The following is a 19,738-nucleotide window of genomic DNA, read 5'->3' as shown; positions in this document are numbered from 1 at the left end:
AAATTGATAGATCATTTATTTGGTTCATGGTACTATGTGTATGTATGTATTAGTGGTCGTACATTAATCTCAACTATATGCTTATTAGAATATTATCTCCCCTAAAAATTCCTCTCATTTGTTACAGAACACTTGAAACACTTGCCAAGCACGAGCGCGAACAGCTCCGAGGTGCAGTGCGGCGCGGGGCAGTTCCGCTGCGCCACGTCCGGCCGCTGCGTGCCGCACGCGTGGCGCTGCGACGGCGACAACGACTGCGGGCCCAGGGACGACTCCGACGAGGATCCCTTCCAATGTACGTGTGATAAGGGTTTATGATCACTGACACGGATTAGACGCCAGAGGGCAGCGAAGTGGCAAGCGTGTTCACTGTTCATTGCGCGGCCGAGACCCTTGCCGTATAATGGTTACCTGGCAGCACATGCAATGAACCGAGAAAACCCTCGCCGCTTAACGGCCCGTCCTGCTGCCCGCTATCCAGAGCGGAGCGAGGCAGCAGAGCAGTGAGCGCGATAAAAAGCCCACCAATATAAATGCGTAAAATCTCCGCTCTTCAGTGGATATGGAGTTAGTAACTAGCAGTGGCGAAGAATCAGATATTTCCATGGTATAGTCGAAGCAAAATCGCTTAAATCTTTCACAAATCCTGAGTACAGTTCACTGCAAAACTCACAGGGGATAGACTGAACACCAACGTACGCTGTTGAGCTTAGTCCTTGTCAACTCAACAGCTTATCTTGTTAACGTTAATGGTGATTCGTCATCGTGCACAATTGCAGCCTTGACGAATCTAACGTTAATCTCACGTTTATTTAGACCATTAGAACTTGTTTTGGATCTGTTAAAGCAACTTTTTTTAAAGACAAGCTGTCTGCTAACTGCTAAAAGCTAATAGTTTTTGCGTTATGTTGAGCGCTTCTCCTACCTACTGGTGGAAGAGTGATAAATCAGTACATCATGTATTGTGTATCTTACCTATTTTGCTTCCCACTGCTGGGCAAAACCGTACCTTTTACTCCATTCTGGCATGTCGCGTGAGTTCTGGCCATCACGTGCGATATACATCTCCGCTTTGGTACAGCCTCTGCAGAAACTTATTTTTATAATGATTTTCCTTCACGTGTAAGTGGGACTTATAAGTGAAGTAATGTTATGTTTGTTCCGCAGGCCAGAAGGAGTTCAAATGCCCGAACAACACGGCGCGCTGTTCGACCCCGCTGGGCGGCGTGTTCGAATGCGCGCCCGTCCGTGGCTTCTGCGACGGCATGCGCGACTGCCGCGACGGCAGCGACGAGTGGGACATATGCGACAACTGTAAGTTGATTTTAGGGTACCGTAGACAAGATGGCAAAAACGGAACCGTCCGTCCGTCCGTCTCGGAAACGCGTAGAAATATCGAGTTGAAAAAACCATATAGCCGGAGAGCTAGCTACGTGAATGCGTTTGCAATTTATAGAGCAATGAAATCCTTCCAGTTAGTGTGTGATATAGGTAGTATCACTATTAAATATACTCAGGTTTACAGTCCCTTGAAGCTGTGAAAGATTCAAACTTGTAAGTATTGTATTGTGAAACTCTTTATTGTACTAAAACGCATGAAATTAACAGGATAATAAGATCTAAGTCAACGCAATCAAAATACTGTCAGTATATAGTCATTAAAAAAAGTGTTTCCATACAAATTGCTGTAACCAGCTTTATCAATGGAAACTTACCTATTTATTCCCCTAAGTGGCGGCCTTATGGCTTGGGCCAATGCCAGTTACGATGAAAGGGTTGCGGTTGATTCTGCAGAATGCCAACAGTTGGACAACATTTAAATGCTTTTTTTTTCAGTCACAATATCGCAGTGTGCGCCCCTGAAGTGCGCCGAAGGCTGCCGACCAACATACGAGGGCCTGACCTGCTTTTGCAGCGATGGATACCAGCCTGTAAACGGGAAATGTGAAGGTGACTTCTTTCTTAGTTATGTAACTTATGTACAGCGTGTGTTTCCCTTTTTAATGCGGGTTTTCACAGAGGCGAAATATCGCTAGATGGCGTTGGTATCGTTAGGTCTGTTTGAGGTTTGCTTGTGATTGGCTCATTTAGTTTTTTTCATCACACTTGCTCGTAAACAGTGTCGAAACATGCAGGCTACCTTGGTTGCAACCCCCCAAATAAAACCCGTGGTCGGTAAATGAGTCATTGCCAGTACTAATTTTCTTGTCATGAAGCCCAAGGTCGGTAAATGAGTTTGTTACTGCATGGCTTGCAGGAGCGCGGCGCGCGCACGTCGGGCACATGCTGGGGGGGCGGAGGCTGGCGCTGCCAAGAGCGTAGTCAGCGGTATCGGCAATTTTTGAAAAAATATTAGTTTTTCTTTTACAAATATACAATTTTACTCGCAAATGTAATGAAAAACATTGTATGTCGCACGGGCGGTACTAGAATTACGAACATCGACTCATTAAAGCCCTCAGTCTTCGACTTCGGGCTTCTAATAGACTCTCGTTCGTAATTCCTTGTTTACCGCCCTTAAGACACAATGTACTATTAACCAATCACGAGCAAACGTCAAACGGACCTCACGATACTAACGCCATCTAGCGATATTTCGCCTCTGTGAAAACCCTCATTCCCGACGCAAAAGAGGGGTTTTGGCATTTTGACTTAGATTCCGTAGTCTGCCCCTCTGGGCAATGCCTATTCTTCACCGCTAGCACACATTGACTTACTCTTGTTTCGCGCAGACCTGGACGAGTGTCAGGAGGAAGCGGCGTGCGCGCAGCGTTGCCGCAACACGCCGGGCTCGTACTCGTGCGCGTGCGTCGCCGGCTACAAGCTGCAGCCCGATGGACACTCCTGCCGCGCCCTCTACGGTATTATACTTTAGTTCATAACTACGAGTAAGTTTCTGAAAAAAATAATTAAAACTAGTTTTTCTTCCGTAATATGCTGCTTACATTGTCATGTCATCCAAACTAGGTATTTGTTTGTTTTAAGTTTCAAGTCTCATGTTGGGGGTGATAAGTCCTCGAGTGGCGACCACGTCCTTTAAAGACGAAGCGTTGGCAGGCCTCCCACTTGGTGGACTGACGACATTGTGAGAGTTGCGGGCAACCGGTGCAAGTTGTCGTTCATTGTGGTGTTTTAAGGGAAGATGGTCTTTGATCAGCAGTGGACATCTCCCGGCTGATGATGAAGCTTTTAAGGCGCTGACATTAATCGGTGAAGAGGTCGATTCTGGCCTGACCGGACTGCCAAAATGTCACTAACAGATTAGTCAATAGCAAAATTTCAGTGGTTGAAAAATAATGCATTCAATAATTGTTTTTGCTTAGATCCAGCAGAGGACCCAGCATCACTGCTGGTGATAACCCAGCAAGGGATATCCCGCGTGTGGCCCGCCGGCGTCCCGCGAGGCAGAACCAACCAGACGCTGCCGGCTCTGCATGCTAGTGCCATGGACTTTGACTACTCCAACAAGTTAGTAATAAGCGACCCGGCAGACAGCTTGGCTGCCAAGAATTACCAGCAAGAGAGATTTCGCTTCCAGCTAAACTTACTAACAATCGTCGTTTCGTTTTTACTAACAATTAAAGGATAGAAAACGACTCCGAGGTAAAAGTTCGATTTGTTAGTCACCCTGGACATCACAGTCTGAAATGAATAGTTTTGATTTTATTCATGAAAGAAGACGAAAATTTACCATTCCCCCCGCCCTCATATTTTAATTTAATTAACAAAAATACAAATAAAAACAGCCGAGGATAGATTAAAATTTTATTTTTGTATTTAAGAGGGGGAAAACGGGCATGGGGGTCACCTAATGGGAAGTTATCACCGCCGCCCATGGACACCTGTCTACACGAGGGGTATCACAGGTGTATGGCCGGCCCTTTGAGAGACTGATAGGCTCGTTTTTAAAAGTTTTTGTTTTTAGTCGGTTAAAATGCCGCGAGCCAAGCCACGACCTTTATTGAAGAGGAAGGGGATAAGAAATTTAGCGATTACGTGCGGGCGCTCGCGATAGCATTCATCATCTTTTTCTATCCTCATGTTATCCGCACTGGGCCCGCGTGGGAACTATAGCCCAAGCCCTCTTGTTCTGAGAGGAGGCCTGTGCCCAGCAGTGGGACGTATATAGGCTGGGATGATGTTGATGTTGATGATGATGTTATAGTGACGCAACGAAGTGATGAAATCTATTGTGATTTCAAGTGCGTTAGATAATAAAGTCTATGATTCTCGTTTGATTTCAGATCGTTTTGCTACATTCACCACAACTTCAGCCGCTCCGGCGTCGTGTGCGCGTCAATTGACGACATGGCTAAGCGCTGGCAGCTGGAGCCGCCGACTCTGTTCCCTTCAGTTGATTGTAAGTAGCAAACTTATTGTACAATCAAACTAGTTTACTAATGCCTTTCGGAACTCAAAACAGAAGACCGGTTTTCTTTTTCTTTTTCATATGAGTCTTCAGGAAAACGAAGAAAACCGACGAGCGACATTAATATTCTGGCTGTACTGTAATTTCTTCTAAAATCCGATGCATGATATTTTATTTTACTAAGGGGCTGTTTCACTATCCATTGATTAGTTTTAACTGACGGTTAAATGTGATGCCGTTACCGTCTATTCGAACAAAACAAATAGAGACGGCATCACATTTAACCGTCATTTAAGACTAATCAATGGATGGTGAAACAGCCCCTAAATGTTGGGACTACCACAATAACCCGTTTTTAAGCAATCACTTCTCGTATCGATTCCTTACAGGCTTAGCCCGAGCAGCAGGCGCACACACACTCCCACGCGACTTAACTCTCCTCGTATTCTGTTCGTCCTAATAGTTTTATTACTTCAGAATAGCTGGTCGTCAAGCCTAGTTTAGACTTGCAAGAAATGTGGTGCAAGTTGTACTAAGCGGGGTATCGATTTCGCATCGACTGACTAATGAGGGCTATCGCGAATGAATTCACCGCTAGAGGCGCTAGTGTAGCGTGAGGTCTCCGAAATGTCAAATCTCATAGTTTTTGAGTGAGCTACGCGGGTTTATTTATAATAAGAATTTTTTTGTGAATATTTTGCATAACCTGAAACTAATTATGGCAATTATGCATTACGGGGCAATGAATGTCTGTGTTTTGAGACAGTTTTGTCTTTCGGAAACTTTTGTCCTCCCTTTTTTTCCGAACAAAACGGGACTAAGCAACACTGTGGTTGCTGGATATTTTTATGGTACGGTTTTAAAGTGTTTTAAATATGATTTTAATCTAAACTTTGTTTTAACGCCCGTAATAACAGACTCTGAAAGCCACACTTAAAAACCTCACGCAACAGTGCGCCATCTAGTGAGACAAAAAACGATAGCCCTCATTCGACGAGCATTGTTCGACCGCGGCAAGCCTGTACTTTGTCCGAGTTGCCGCGTGCGGCGGCACGGTATACATAGCGCGTGGCTAACGCGAGCCAACCTTCGACAGTTTGCCGCGCGAAGTTAATACACAGCTTTGCATAGGTCTTAAATAAATAAATAAATATCACGGGACAATTCACACCAATTGACCTAGTCCCAGAGTAAGCTTAGCAAAGCTTGTGTTATGGGTACTAAGCAACGGATAAATATAATTATATAGATAGATACATACTTAAATACATAGTAAACACCCAAGACCCGAGAACAAACATTCGTATTTTTCATACAAATATCTGCCCCAACACGGGAATCGAACCCGGGATCTCAAGCTTCGTAGTCAGGTTCTCTAACCACTAGGCCATCTGGTCGTCTGAAATGGAACGAGTATGAAGAATTCAATCAAACGCAGCAATGTATATAAACTGTGCTTTAGTTTTGACAGCTGGTTTGTTTGCAGCGATCAGCTTCATGGCGCTGGATTGGGTGTCGGGCGCGTGGTACCTCGTGGATGGCGGCGCGGGCGCCATGTTCGTGTGCGCGCCGCGGCTGCAGCACTGCCGGATGCTCAGGACTCGCTGGCGAAGCTGCACGGCCTGGCGCTGGACCCCACGCCGCCCGCTGCAACGAGCCAGCCGGTATGTAGCGACCAGCTCAGGCGTGGACTGCTGCGCGGGCGCCATGTTCGTGTGCGCGCCGCGGCTGCAGCACTGCCGGATGCTTCAGGACTCGCTGGCGAAGCTGCACGGCCTGGCGCTGGACCCCACGCCGCCCGCTGCCAACGAGCCAGCCGGGTATGTAGCGACCAGCTCAGGCGCGGACTGCTGCGCGGGCGCCATGTTCGTGTGTACTGTCAGCTACATTCATAATCTGACCGTGGCTTATCTCATTGTGTCTTAAGGGCGGTAAATAAGGAATTACGAACGAGAGTCTATTAGAAGCCCGAAGTCGAAGACTGAGGGCTTTAATGAGTCGATGTTCGTAATTCTAGTACCGCCCGTGCGACATACAATGTTTTTCATCAAATTTGCGAGTAAAATTGTATATTTGTAAAAGAAAAACTAATATTTTTTCAAAAAATGCCGATACCGCTGACTACGCTCTTGGCAGCGCCAGCCTCCGCGCGCGCCCCCCAGCATGTGCCCGCTCCTGCACGCCATGCAGTAACAAACTCATTTACCTTGGGCTTCATGACAAGAAAATTAGTACGGGAAATGACTCATGCGACCGACCACGGGTTTCATGACAAGCACATTAAGGTCGAGGGTTTTATTTGGGGGGTTGCAATCAAGGTAGCCTGCATGTTACGACACTGTTTACGAGCAAGTGTGATGAAATTTTTTAAAAAGGATTAATAGTGTCACGGTTGGATGAAGCTGTCGACCTAAAGCCAGGTTTGACCAGTTGACCTGGATTGATGTCGATGTAAAATGAGGAATACGTTGTTACAGTTTCATGTTCTGGTCTGTTTGGGGCGCGTCGCCGGCGCGCGTGCTACGCTCTGAACTGTGGGGTGGAACACCCGTCGATCTGGTGTCTGAAAGACTGGTACGTATTACACTATCCCATGACACGTAACACAGTATAATGACTCTTTATTGACACATAAAAAACACATCCCTATAATACGAAGTGCAAAATTTGATCTTCGTCTCTTGCCGTCTCGCTGACGGTTAAGTTATTCAATACGAGAGTGAAAGGGGCGGTACGATACAAATTTCGTAGTAGCCCCCCCAGTACAGAAAACGCATACCACATACTGTCATATTTATTTTTTCTCACTTCATACTAGTTTCTCTTTCATTTGATGGTTTTTCGCCTATATTAAAAAGTTCAAATGAAAGAACAGTAATAGAATAAGGGTCTGTTTCACCATCCGTTGATTAGTGTTAACTGGCAGTTAGGTGTGATGCCGTCTCTATTTGTTTTGTTCGAATAGACGTCATCACATTTAACCGTCGGTTAAAGCTAATCAATGGATGGTGAAACAGCCCCTAAATGTGCTACAGTTAATGAGGTGGAAACTGATTAAAATGGGTGTGTACCTTTGAGGCTTTTATAAATATCAAAACTTTATAGAGCGTAGTTATGGTTAACATGTGGCACCATTTTCCCCCAGGTATACCCGACGGCCATAACGCTGGATCTGACGAACAAGTGGATCTACTGGGTGGACGCGTATATGGACAGCGTCGAGCGGAGCGACTACAATGGCGGCCATAGAGTAACTGTCTTTAGAGGATACGAGGTAAGCTATCGTATGTACATTTGGGTCCTACTGAAAAACAACGTTGTGGCTTGTTCTCTCTCTATCTATCTCTCTCTCCCACGCACACACACACACACACACACACAAATGTAACATATCTTAAGATTGGTTTTTGGAGTCTTATTGTATTTTTTTTTATTTCAACTCCAAATTTGTTACTTTTACGGTCATCCCGTGAAATCCAACGAAAATACAAACTGAAACATAGATGCACAGAAAAAAATCCAGAAAAAGAGACCAGCGCTGGGTATCGAACCCAGATCCTTAGCATTCCGTACTGCGTGCCATACCCCTAAACCACCAATGACTCGCGCGACTCTCAAACCGACTGAACCGAAACCGAATCGAGCTTAAAGTGACTATGAAAAAAAGCAGGCTGAAATGTGTGGTGCATGGGAGAAACTTGTGTCTAGACTCCTGTCCAGTGGTGGTGTAGGGGTATGGCACGCAGCAGGAATGCTGAGGACCTGGGTTTGATTCCCAGCGCTGGTCTCTTTTTCTGGTTTTTTTCGGTGCATCCATGTTTCAGTTTGTATTATCGTTGAACAACATATCTGTACCACTGTTGGACATGACTGACTCGAACCCACGATCCCCTGCTTAAGAGGCCATTGGTCGAACCATAGCTATCATAGATATTTTATTTAATGTTTCTATTTTCAGTCAGAAAGAGTGTCCCTTATATCCAATTTCGAGGACTCCCTCTACCTGCCGCTGTGGGCCAATCAGAGCGTGCTGTCGACGTCGCGGTACGCACGCACACACGCGCGCTCGCACGTCAGCGCACACACACAGGAGACTATCCCCGTGCCCGCGCGCGTCACGGCTGTATTGATGTACCATAGACAGAGGCAACCTGTTGGTAAGTGTTTGAGTTTTTGGGAATTTACTTGTTGTTGTTGTTGGGGCTGTCTGTCTGTCTGTCTGGCCATCCGTCTGTCACAGGGCTCTATCTCTTGAGTCGTAATAGTTAGACACAGTTTTTCACAGATTATGTATTACTGTGGCCCCGCTATAACAACAAATACTAAAAATAGAATGAAAGAAGTATTTTTAAGGGGGCTCCCATACAGCAAACGTGATTATAATGCCATTTTTTGCTTAACGGCAACAGGTAGACGCTTGAAATATTCATAGAATCTTTAGTTTTATAATCACTTTCAAAATAAATAATGAAATTAAAATAAAATAAATATCCAGCAGAAAAAACTCGTTTTTTTTTTGCCGTTTTTTAGCCAATGTCTAATGTTGTTGTATGTACGGAACCTTTCGTGCGCGAGTCCGACTCGCAATTGGTTGATTTTTTATTTAGCATCATGTTTCAAGCAGGCTTTGGGAAAATACATGCATGTATGTTTTGAGTTGTTATTTTGAATATGAAACTACCGTGAGACTCGCTCATATTACAAGATATAGTCGTGCGAGCGGGGCGCGGGCGGGGGCTCGCAGTGCATGTGTTGCAGCCGCCGCCGAGTCGCGTTGCTCCTAGAGGAAGGGCTACGAATTAGGCCGCGGCCACACCGCTGCTGCACTTAAAAAAACGGTGACGGCACGGAATCGCAGTGTCGCATCGTATGCGCACCGTTTTTATTGCATGCTCTCCACAGCGCTGTCTACGCAAACGGTGCGGAATCGCAGTGACGTGCCGTAAACGTCACGAATTTACCGCATGCTCTCTACCAAAAGTCGTGACGTTTACAGCACTTCACTGAGATTCCGCACCGTCTGCGTATTTTGAGCAGCAGTGTGGAGGGCATCCGATAAAAACGGTGCGCATACGATGCGTCACTGTGATTCAGTTCCGTCACCGTTTTTGCAGCGGTGTGGCCGCTCCTTTAGCCCGAAAGATATCGAGTTAAACTCAATTTAAGACATGAGTTATCCAGTTTATATTCAAATTCAAAAATTCCAAATTCAAATGATTTATTCAGTAAATAGGCCGCAATGGGCACTTTTACACGTCATTTTTTAAACTACCAGCGCTTTCGGAAAGACCATCATTGCCAAGAAGAATGCGCCGCAAGAAACTTGGTAGAAAAGTCATTTTTTCATAATGATTATATTACAAATAAAATACTTAAAAACTATATTATACAATTAAAGAAAAAAAAATACAAAAAATAATAATAATAAAAATACAGGGATGTATGGGGTCCCTTAGTTACAATACTAAACACTAACTATATCTAAACTATATCTACGTTCAGTGGAAGTGTAGAATGCTTCCACCGTCATAAATTTTAACCCCCTTATTCATAAAACTTAACAAGCCTATGACAAATGCTTTGTCCCTTTCTAACAAATACAAATGTCGAAGTGACAGATAAGGACAAACAAACTTTAGCGGCATTTTAACTAAAATAGGTTTGATTGTCGTTTATGAAAAAGGGGGTAAATATTTTATATTTCTTTTATAGTGTCCCACCCTTGTGCGGTGAACAACGGTGGCTGCGGCCACATCTGCGTGACGGCGTGGCGCGGCACGACAGCGGTCGCGCACTGCCTCTGCCGCCACGGGTTCCGGCCCACGACCCGCCCGCACAGGCCCACTACGGCCTGTTTGCGTGAGTATCATCTTACCATCATCATCATCATTATCAGCCGGAAAACGCCCACTGCTTTGTTTTTATAAAGCCCAATTCACATTTACCTGTCGTGTTGTGTCGTGATGCATGACGCATCAGAACGGTATCGGTTTCATACATTTTATATGGTTGCGTTCACATTTATGTGTCGCTTCACAAGCATAGAGAGAGAGAGAGACACACAGAGAGCATCACGACACACACGACAGATAAATGTTAACCGGACTTTTTTTCATCATCGTAAAGTGTTACAGAGAAAAATATTCAAAAGAAGCGAACAAAAACCATACCTGGTTTATCTGTCACTACGTGAACGAAGGCCTCTGACTAAGACCTCCACAGTGAAAGACAACTATGAACATGAAATGAATGAAGAATGTTTTATTCTTCAATTCGACCGGGTTCGATTACCGATCTGAGTGCAAGTTTTTTTTAATCTATGAATGCAGTTTTTCTTGTTACTAACATCGATGACATGGTGCTTCGTATCAGACCAGATCTTCTTATGTATTATAGTTTGAGACTTTCGCATACTGACCGATCAAAATGTTTACACCCTGTATATTTTTAGCAATACCCCTATACTCTGTAACTTACCATGTGGGATGACACTCTTTACCGGCCTGGATAATACCGACCCTGTTTTTCCTGTACCTACACGCCCATAGAAACTGACATGAGCTTCTATGGGCGTGTAAATGAAAAACAGGGTCGGTGTTATCCGGGCCGATAAAGAGTGTCCCCCACCGGTTCCCTATCGTTTGTCCGAATTTCATATGCCATAATGTATCGTTTTCCATTATTTTCATTAACAATAAAGTAATTTATTTCTGAATTAGTATTTTCTTTAGAGTTGATATTAAAACTATTCTAACCTATTGCATTCTATAAGATGTCATTTAAAAAAATCATGAAAACAGCACGGTTCTATACATATATTTTATGGCAAATGAAATGATTAAGATTGGTATTTTGGAATCTTTTTGTATTTTTTATTTCAATTCCAAATTTTAATCAACCAATCTTAATTTGATTGCTTAGAAACGATATCTCTTGTCCGGGTGAGCGGTTAGTTCCAAAGGAATGCCGAAAAAAGTTTGAGGGCTTACGGCATAGATGTCGCTAGCGTCGCTGCTTAAGTGACTAAGTAAGAAACACAAGCTGAGATATGAGGTGCATAGGGAAATTCGTGTCGGTACCGTTGACCATCAGTGGTGTAGCGGTATTGCACGCGGTACGGATTACCGAGGACCTGGGTTCGATTCCCAGTGATGGTCTTATTTTTCTGTTTTTTCTGTGCATCTATATTTCAGTTTGTATTTTCAAATGAAATGATGGTAAGTGAAGTAATTCGGTCACGCACCATGTGGCAGGTGTGGAGCTGGATAGTTACCTGCTGGTGTCGCGCGGGTCCCCGCCGCTGGTGCAGGCGCTGTCGCCGGCGCACGCGCAGTGGGAGGCGGCCGCGCCCGCCGCCGCCGCGCGCCCCACCGTCGCTGACGTGCATCTACCTGCGAACCAGCTATACCTGTCCGACGTGCACAGGTACCAGAGGGCTACTACGCAATTCGAAAATCGAAATTCATATCGTGCCGTCCCTCTCACTCTCGTGTTAGATAATATAAGCGTCAACGGGACGGCAAGATACGAAGTTTGAATTTCGCACTTCGGAGTGGGGCCTGTCAGAACTGATCGCGACGATCGACCCGTGGTTTTTAGTTTTAAAGAAAGAAAGTAAGAGAACATTTCCATCACTCATTTCAATCCACATGGATTACCCAAATATACATAGACTAGTCTCCTTTACCTTTTAGGGCCATAGAAAAAAGAAAGAAAGTTAAACCTTTGTCAAAAATTTGTCTTTTTGTGTTGTAGATACGAAATAGTGAGACAGAACCTGGATGGAACGGGGCGAGAGGTGTTTATAGAAGACGTAGACAACTGCGAAGGACTGGCCATTGACTGGATGGGTAAGCACACTTTCTTACTTCGAACAAAAACATATTAAGTAAGATTTTATAAAAGTAAAAGTGATACATCACATCACGCCTTACATACATTCATCAATCATCCTCTTACGCCTTTTCAACTAGTTTATAATGTTGGAGTCGTATAGTTGCGATAGATGGCACCACACACCTCTATTAGCTTGTGCAAACTATCAAGTTTTTCGGATGGTGCGTCTAATTCTCCGGTGGTCCAGTTAATAGGGCACCTTGGCGCGTATAGCCATAGAGATGCTGTTTTTAATCCTGTCAGGAGCACCCAAACATCTTTTTCACTTCCCATGCTCTTAAAGTTCGTGTTTATGCTGTATCTAGGCGACATAAAATGACCTTTTATGCTCTAGTGCATAAAATAAACTCTTCGTTTATTAAGACCAAGTTAATCAGGTGTCAACAGCCACAAACAAAAAAGTTTCTACATATTTTTTTTATAATTTTTAATTTATATAAAACTAAAAATCAATCAAACCAATATAAGTCAATAAAATAAAAAATGGAATTATATAATAAGGATATATGGAATTATATATTGGTCTCTTTTTCTGGTTTTTCTGTGCATCCATCTGTCTCAGTTTGTATTTTCGATATATAATAAGGCATACAAAATAAAAGGTACATAGAAAATGAATAATTGTATCTTCGCAATCTCAGTGAAAAGCCGTGTAAGGGGCTGTTTCACCATCCATTGATTAGCGTTAACCGACGGTTAAATGTGATGCCGTCTCCGTCTATTCGAACAAAACAAATAGAGACGGCATCACACCTAACCGCCATCGGAACACCTCGGGTAAAATGGCTCGTTTTATGCTCTCGTTGTACAATCTACTATTTTAACACCATAAGGCTTAGTCTACCAAATTTTGGAAAAAAAATCCGCAAAAGATAAATAAACTTGCACAAGGGATGGCCGCACAACTTTCACGGGCTCAGTGGTCAGCTTGTAATGTGAATATGACACTTGTTCACCTTTGACTCAAGTTTTTTTTTGTGCAGGTGAAAACCTGTACTGGACGGACGACGCGCTGGGTCAGATAGCGGTGGCGCGGCTGTCTGCGCCGGAGCAGCGCCGGGTGTTGATCCGCGAGGCGCAGTACCACCCGCGCAGTATCGCGCTTGACCCGCAGAATGGGTACATATCCTGCTAATATAGTGAAATTAATTCGTTTGTTTTGCTTTTTAACCGACGTAAAAAACGGAGGAGGTTCTCAAGTCGACGCGTATATATTTTTTTATGTATGACCACGCATAACTTTTTACAGAGTAGTCCGATTTCGTTGATTCTTTTTTTATTGGATAGGGTATACCTTGAAGTTGGTATTATATACATTTGGAAAAAAAACACCCCAAGTTCTAGTCTTAGTTTTAGGTGGTACATTTTTGGAGCCAAAATAAACTTTTCTTTCTTTCTTTCTTCCAAGGGTGTGAAAAAAGTATAAAATATAAACTTTTTAACAAAAAATTTAACCACCGAAAAAACTGAAAAGCAAAAAATAATACCTTTTTGTTAGATCTTAAATACCGACTTCAAACTGGTACCTAGATTAAGGTCTAACAAAAAAGGTATTATTTTTGCTTTTCAGTTTTTTCGGCGGTTCAATTTTGATATGATAACAAGTGGTTATTGTAGATAGTGCTAATCTACACGACACATTTAACCAAATGCATTGCCAATTATTAAACTAAAATGAGTAAATGTTATTAAATTTACTTTTAAAATTAATGTTGAATGGAATTTTTATGGGGCATATTGTTTTAAATATTTGTTAATGGAATAAAATGATTTATTTTTAAGCGAACTCCGGGGCAAATTAGCTATACTCTTACATAAACCAGCTTTCACCCGCGGCTTCGCTCACGTAAACGATTACAAATATTTTGATTGGCTCAGGCGTTACTTTGTTACAAACCACTAAACTTCCTCGGCTTGTTTAACCCCTTATCGTCACAAGTCAAGTTCAGTAGATAAACTAGTAAAAGAAAACCTTTTGATGTACAGTGTGATGTACTGGTCTGTGTGGACGACATCGTCATCCCCCACTGGCAGCATAGAGACGGCGCAGATGGACGGTTCCGCGCGGCGCACGCTAGTCACCGGCCTCCACTGGCCCAACGGGCTCGTGCTGCAGACTGACGCGCGGCTGCTCTACTGGTGAGTAACACATTTAACTCTCTCTTTACAGCAGAAAACTGAACAATTCGGCATTTTTAGCACTGCAGCGTTCACCCGTGCGACACGATTCGGTCTAGTTTGAAATCCGAGCGCGCCTTGTTTTATGAAATTCATATTGGGAGAGTGCGAAGTACTAGGTGGGGCTGATGAAATCTATCACAGCGCTCATGGTGTCCAAAAGTAGAAATAGTTCTGGCTCTGTCATCTGTCATACTCATATGAATCTGTCATTAACAAAGCAATTTATATAGACTTTAACTACCTAATTTTAGTAATAGATGTTTGTGTTATGATGCGAGCTTGAGTTATTGAACACTGTCCCTGTTTTGTTCTTAATTCCTCTACATCTCGGACATGTCCAGCACCAATTTTCCTTATGCAACGGTTTGTGGTTGAAATTTTTATATTGAGTGATACTCACAAAACCAGTCTTCAAAATGATATTAATTTTGATCTGAAAATGATATTTAATTTATTACCAGCGATATAAGAACAATTATATAATTTTACTATTATTCAAAGAAACCAATAAGATAGCTTTAGCTTTTCGTTTTACAATAAAAGTACAACTAAACGTAAAGTAAACATACCCTGACATTCCGCACACTACCGCACATCCCTTTGGTAGCGTTGGTTCGTATCCTACCGACTGCGCCATGTTATGGTACTGAAACCAAGAAGCGTCCATCATACTCGGTGTTCTTGCTATGTCTGATTTATTCACTTCCTTCTGTGTATAAAATGGTGTTAAAAAATCCTGTACTATAATGTAACCTAAGGCCTCAATGTGGCCTCTGATTATTGATTACTGATGCGATGCAAGTGGAAAAATACAATTCTAAAATAATAATAAAATTAACAATAAGTTTAACACACCTATTCGATACTGTATTGCAGCTCATAAACGATTCTGATTTCGATACTCACATGCAAAAGGGTTTTGCTCAAACTGAAACGGCGACGTTACTCACAGTTTGCGCTCGCTCACTCTATAAAGCTTTGGTGTCCTAGGATCAGCGGTACCTTCATATAGCGGTGTTCAGAAAAGGCACATGAAAAGGTGTGGTATTAATCCCTCTAGCTGGGAAGAGCAGGCTAGGCGCCGCTCTGAATGGAGGCGCGTTGTGAGGGATAAAGTGACTGAATTCGAGTTGCAGAGGCGGTCTGATCTGGACATGAAACGTGACGCCCTCAAGGCTAAGCCACCCACAGCCATCTTTTACCACTACGTTGACGGTGTCCTTACGTGCTGCCACTGTTTGCGCACGTTTTCTAACAAAATTGGCTATTGCAGTCATTTAAGGGCGCATGAACGGGCGAACAACCTTAGCCCTCTCGTCCAATAGTTTTAGTAGTCGCTGTAGCCGAAATCGGCCAGGAGAGATATATATATACATATAGCGGCCGTAATTGATACCGCTCCTCCTCGGGTGTGTAATAATCGGTATAACAACATTTGATATAATTTCAAGGGATTGGAGCTTCACAGAATCCTAACCTAACCAATCGAATTAATAACAATAGAAATAAGTTTGGTTTTTAAGATAAATGAGGGCTATCGCGTATGAATTCGCCACTAGAGGCGCTAGTGTAGCGTGAGGTCTCCGAAATGTCAAATCTCATAGTTTTTAGGTGAGCTACGCGGGTTTATTTATAATTAGAATAAGTTTGTGAATATTTTGCAATATCTGAAATTAATTATAGCAAATATGCGTTCCGGGGCAATGAATGTCTGTGTTTTGAGTCAGTTTTGTCTTTCAGAAACCTTTGTCCTCCCTTTTTTCCGAACAAAACGGGGACTATGCAACACTGTGGCATGCTCGATATTTTTATGGTACGGTTTTAAGGTGTATTAAATATGATTTTAATCTAAACTTTGTTTTCACGCCTGTAATAACAGACTTTGAAAGCCATACTTAAAAACCTCACGCAACAGTGCGCCATCTAGTGAGACAAAAAAACGATAGCCCTCATTGCATTATATCAAATGAAAATTATATCAACTATTACATTATATCAATTGTTGTTATATCCTTCGAGCGGCACCCCTCCTCCTCCTCCTAGAGAGCGGTAATTGACACCGCTCTCTAGGAAACCGCCCCATTTTGTTTACATAAACAACGTTCTAGTGACGTCATTCACCGCTTATTACGGTCGCTATAACCTCCTAACTCGTCGCGTACTTTATAAAGGACTAATTAACACTAAGAATCACGGCCGAATGTACTTTATAAAGTACAAATTGTTCATTGAATAAAGAATTCTATGAATTTTGAAATAAAATCCAAAATAACAAAGCAGGTCAACCACGTCTAGGTCTTAAACGCTAAGTTTGTTAAAAAATGGTAGGACTCAGGGGGATAATGACGGCACCGCTTTTCCTAGGAAACCAAAGCTTTAAGCTATGACGTAACGTTTTATTTATTTGGTAGGTGCGACACGTTCATGAACAAGATCGAGAGTTTGGATCTGAACACAAACAAGCGTACAACGATACTGGCCGCGCCGCACGTCAACATACAGAAGCCTTACGGACTGGCCCTGATAGACGGTGAGCTAACTCATAGCATAGCTTCTTACTATACAGGGTGGAAAAACTGGGTCTATATCGACTGGTAGAAAATTGTTAGTCATAATGTATTGTTTGTCATAATGTAATGTTTGACATAACTCTTTTTTTCTCTGAAACTTTTTATTTTCAGAATTGTTATAAAACAAACCTAACCTAACCTATAGAGTTCTACAGGATGACCATATAAAAAATTATGAAAAAAGTACGGTTTCAGCGGGAAAAAAAATTATGACTAACAATAATTATGACAAACATTACATTATGACTTATAAGATTATGGCAGTCGAAAGGATCCCGGAAAAACTTTATTGGCCCTGGAGGGAAACCATCATTGTAATGGAGAGCCTCGGATTTTGTATTTGACCAGAGCCCAGGATAATATTAGGGGAGAATCCTTGTACCAGTTAATTACTTCCAAGTGATCCCTCATATAGTGGTGTGTTTAGGGCAGTCGGTCAGATTAATAAAAAAAAACCCTCTCATTCTGAGAGAAGGCCTATGCATTTGTATGGTATAAAAAACTATTTCTTCGCCATTTCCTATTGTATGATCGAAACCGATGCATGTTATCACAATGTTGGTTTTGTTACACGTTGCATTGCGTGTTGCAGGCGACGTCGTGTGGAGCGAGCACGGCACGGGCGCCATCCGGCGCGTGAGCGTGGACGGGCGCGTGACGACACTGCGCAAGGCACCGCCGCCGCTTTACGACATACGGCTGATCGCCGTCGACCAGCGGCTGGGTGAGTCACGCGGGACGTTGCGTGTTGCAGGCGACGTGTGGAGCTTGATCTTTTTAGGATCTTGGGTTAGCTCTAGCCAGCCTTTGATCCCGAGAGCCAAAAGATTTCTCTGGACCTCTTCCTTCCAGCGGTACCTGGGACGACCAATACCGGTCTATGTCCATTCGGTCGCGTCATCCCAGGTACGTTCCATTCACAGCTTACTACGTGTCGAAGCCATCGGAGACTGCACATTTTGGTCTCTCCAACAACATTGGTTTCATACACCGAGTCTTCAATTTCCCATTTTTGTTTATTCACTATTTTTATTATGTAATGTTCTAAGTTTAAACAGAGACATCACAAATATTCATCACATACTCGTAAATTCACGGAAGCTTAACTGCCTTAGGTCGCAACGCGTGCTCGGAGAAAAATGGTGGCTGCGCGGAGCTATGCCTGGCGACGGCGAATGGGCGCACGTGCGCGTGCGCGGACGGGCGCGCGCCGCCGCCCGGCCGGCCGCTCGCGTGCGCGCGCGCCTCCGCGCCGCCGCCACCCTGCGGTACCGGCCGCTTCCACTGCGGACGAGGGTAAGGGTCTATCCACATCAGGCAATAAGAGCGAAAAAGACGTCGATAGGCACGGCCGACGCGATACGACGTTTACCGACGGGGAGACGACTTTTTCGCTCTTATTGCGTGCATACAGTTGTGGTCATATAATTAAGAACGATTTTTTATAACTACCTTTTACTGGCAATGGCTATAGTTCGGGTTGCGTGCTGGGATGGAAGAGATGCACAAAGTAGGTAGCTAATATTCTTTAATAACACACATGTATGTTATAAGAAAAGTTCAGAAGGCGGGCTAACCAGGCGGGAGTCGGGGCGCGTTGGTAGGCGCGTGGCAAGTAAGGTGGTTGTGTACCGACTGGCGTCCGTTGGCCGCGGGCCCCGCGTGGTTAGCTAAAATGCTGATCACACAATATGTGGCAGGGGTGTCGCCACATCACTCCCCCCCCTTTTTTGAGAAAAATAAAATGTATACATAAAAAAAAACTTAGCCAAAAATAAAAACAATTGACAACTTGTGACCTCTTTTCATGACTGACTGTACTCTTATATTGTTACGGTAATGCTGATTCAAATAAATCGACGCTGCGCTCATGTTTACGACGTTTGTAATATGATCGCTCTGTGCCCGCGCTGACGCTGCTCCACTGCTATGCAACGTGACTGGGCTGGAATGCGGCGCTTGTAGGTCCCGCTTGATCATGCTCTGACGAGAAAGTCTTCATGCCATACGCCTTTGCGGCTGTAATGACTTCATGAGCGACCTCTGCGTGTAATGGCATGACTCCCTGCGACGACACTCGACGGTGCAATGAAGATCCTCTAACCACACGCTTTGGCGGCTGTGATGGCTTCAAGATGGATTTCAAATGACACGATGTCCGGCGGCAATATATAACATCCTTTAACCACACGCTTTGGCGGTTGTGATGGCTTCTAGGAATGAGACGACGTTCGGCGAAAAAATTTGCTGATGTAACGATATGTGTTTGTGTAAGATTGGTCCGGAACGGTGCTATCTTGCTTTTGCCGCTATCAGATAGCAGTTCGGTGGTCTGACTGCTCGACTGTTGAGGCTTTTACTTCTGAGGTCACTTTGTCGTTTCACTGAATTTAACCGCCTGGTTAGCTCACAAACGAATCTAGTTAGCACGTGTTCGAAAACGGGGTCACCACTTTAACTACCTTTTGCTGGCAATGGCTATAGTTCGGGTTGCGTGCTGGGATGGAAGAGATGAACAAAGTAGGTAGCTAATATTCTTTAATAACACACATGTATGTTATAAGAAAAGTTCAGAAGGCGGGCTAACCAGGCGGGAGTCGGGGCGCGTTGGTAGGCGCGTGGCAAGTAAGGTGGTTGTGTACCGACTGGCGTCCGTTGGCCGCGGGCCCCGCGTGGTTAGCTAAAATGCTGATCACACAATATGTGGCAGGGGTGTCGCCAC

General features: G+C 43.8%; 1 protein-coding gene across 1 annotated transcript in view; it reads left to right on the top strand.

Annotated features, from left to right (window-relative positions):
• LOC141441889 (prolow-density lipoprotein receptor-related protein 1-like) overlaps nucleotides 1-19,738 on the top strand; it is a 106,476-nt gene that overhangs the window by 17,856 nt on the left and 68,882 nt on the right. The window contains exons 3-21 of the mRNA XM_074106781.1: nucleotides 128-295; nucleotides 1,168-1,314; nucleotides 1,837-1,950; nucleotides 2,733-2,861; nucleotides 3,324-3,468; nucleotides 4,245-4,360; nucleotides 5,856-6,189; nucleotides 6,847-6,943; nucleotides 7,515-7,643; nucleotides 8,328-8,526; nucleotides 10,082-10,228; nucleotides 11,623-11,794; nucleotides 12,125-12,219; nucleotides 13,249-13,384; nucleotides 14,252-14,404; nucleotides 15,507-15,671; nucleotides 16,858-16,976; nucleotides 17,609-17,740; nucleotides 18,132-18,312. Of these exons, the coding sequence (XP_073962882.1) occupies nucleotides 128-295; nucleotides 1,168-1,314; nucleotides 1,837-1,950; nucleotides 2,733-2,861; nucleotides 3,324-3,468; nucleotides 4,245-4,360; nucleotides 5,856-6,189; nucleotides 6,847-6,943; nucleotides 7,515-7,643; nucleotides 8,328-8,526; nucleotides 10,082-10,228; nucleotides 11,623-11,794; nucleotides 12,125-12,219; nucleotides 13,249-13,384; nucleotides 14,252-14,404; nucleotides 15,507-15,671; nucleotides 16,858-16,976; nucleotides 17,609-17,740; nucleotides 18,132-18,312 (2,878 nt within the window). The remainder of the gene's footprint in view (nucleotides 1-127; nucleotides 296-1,167; nucleotides 1,315-1,836; nucleotides 1,951-2,732; nucleotides 2,862-3,323; nucleotides 3,469-4,244; nucleotides 4,361-5,855; nucleotides 6,190-6,846; nucleotides 6,944-7,514; nucleotides 7,644-8,327; nucleotides 8,527-10,081; nucleotides 10,229-11,622; nucleotides 11,795-12,124; nucleotides 12,220-13,248; nucleotides 13,385-14,251; nucleotides 14,405-15,506; nucleotides 15,672-16,857; nucleotides 16,977-17,608; nucleotides 17,741-18,131; nucleotides 18,313-19,738) is intronic.

The sequence above is a fragment of the Choristoneura fumiferana genome, chromosome 24, assembly GCF_025370935.1.
Source record: "Choristoneura fumiferana chromosome 24, NRCan_CFum_1, whole genome shotgun sequence".
Classification (NCBI taxonomy): Eukaryota; Metazoa; Arthropoda; class Insecta; order Lepidoptera; family Tortricidae; genus Choristoneura; species Choristoneura fumiferana.
Note: the sequence above shows the minus strand (reverse complement) of the source record. Positions and strands in the feature narration are given on the sequence as shown.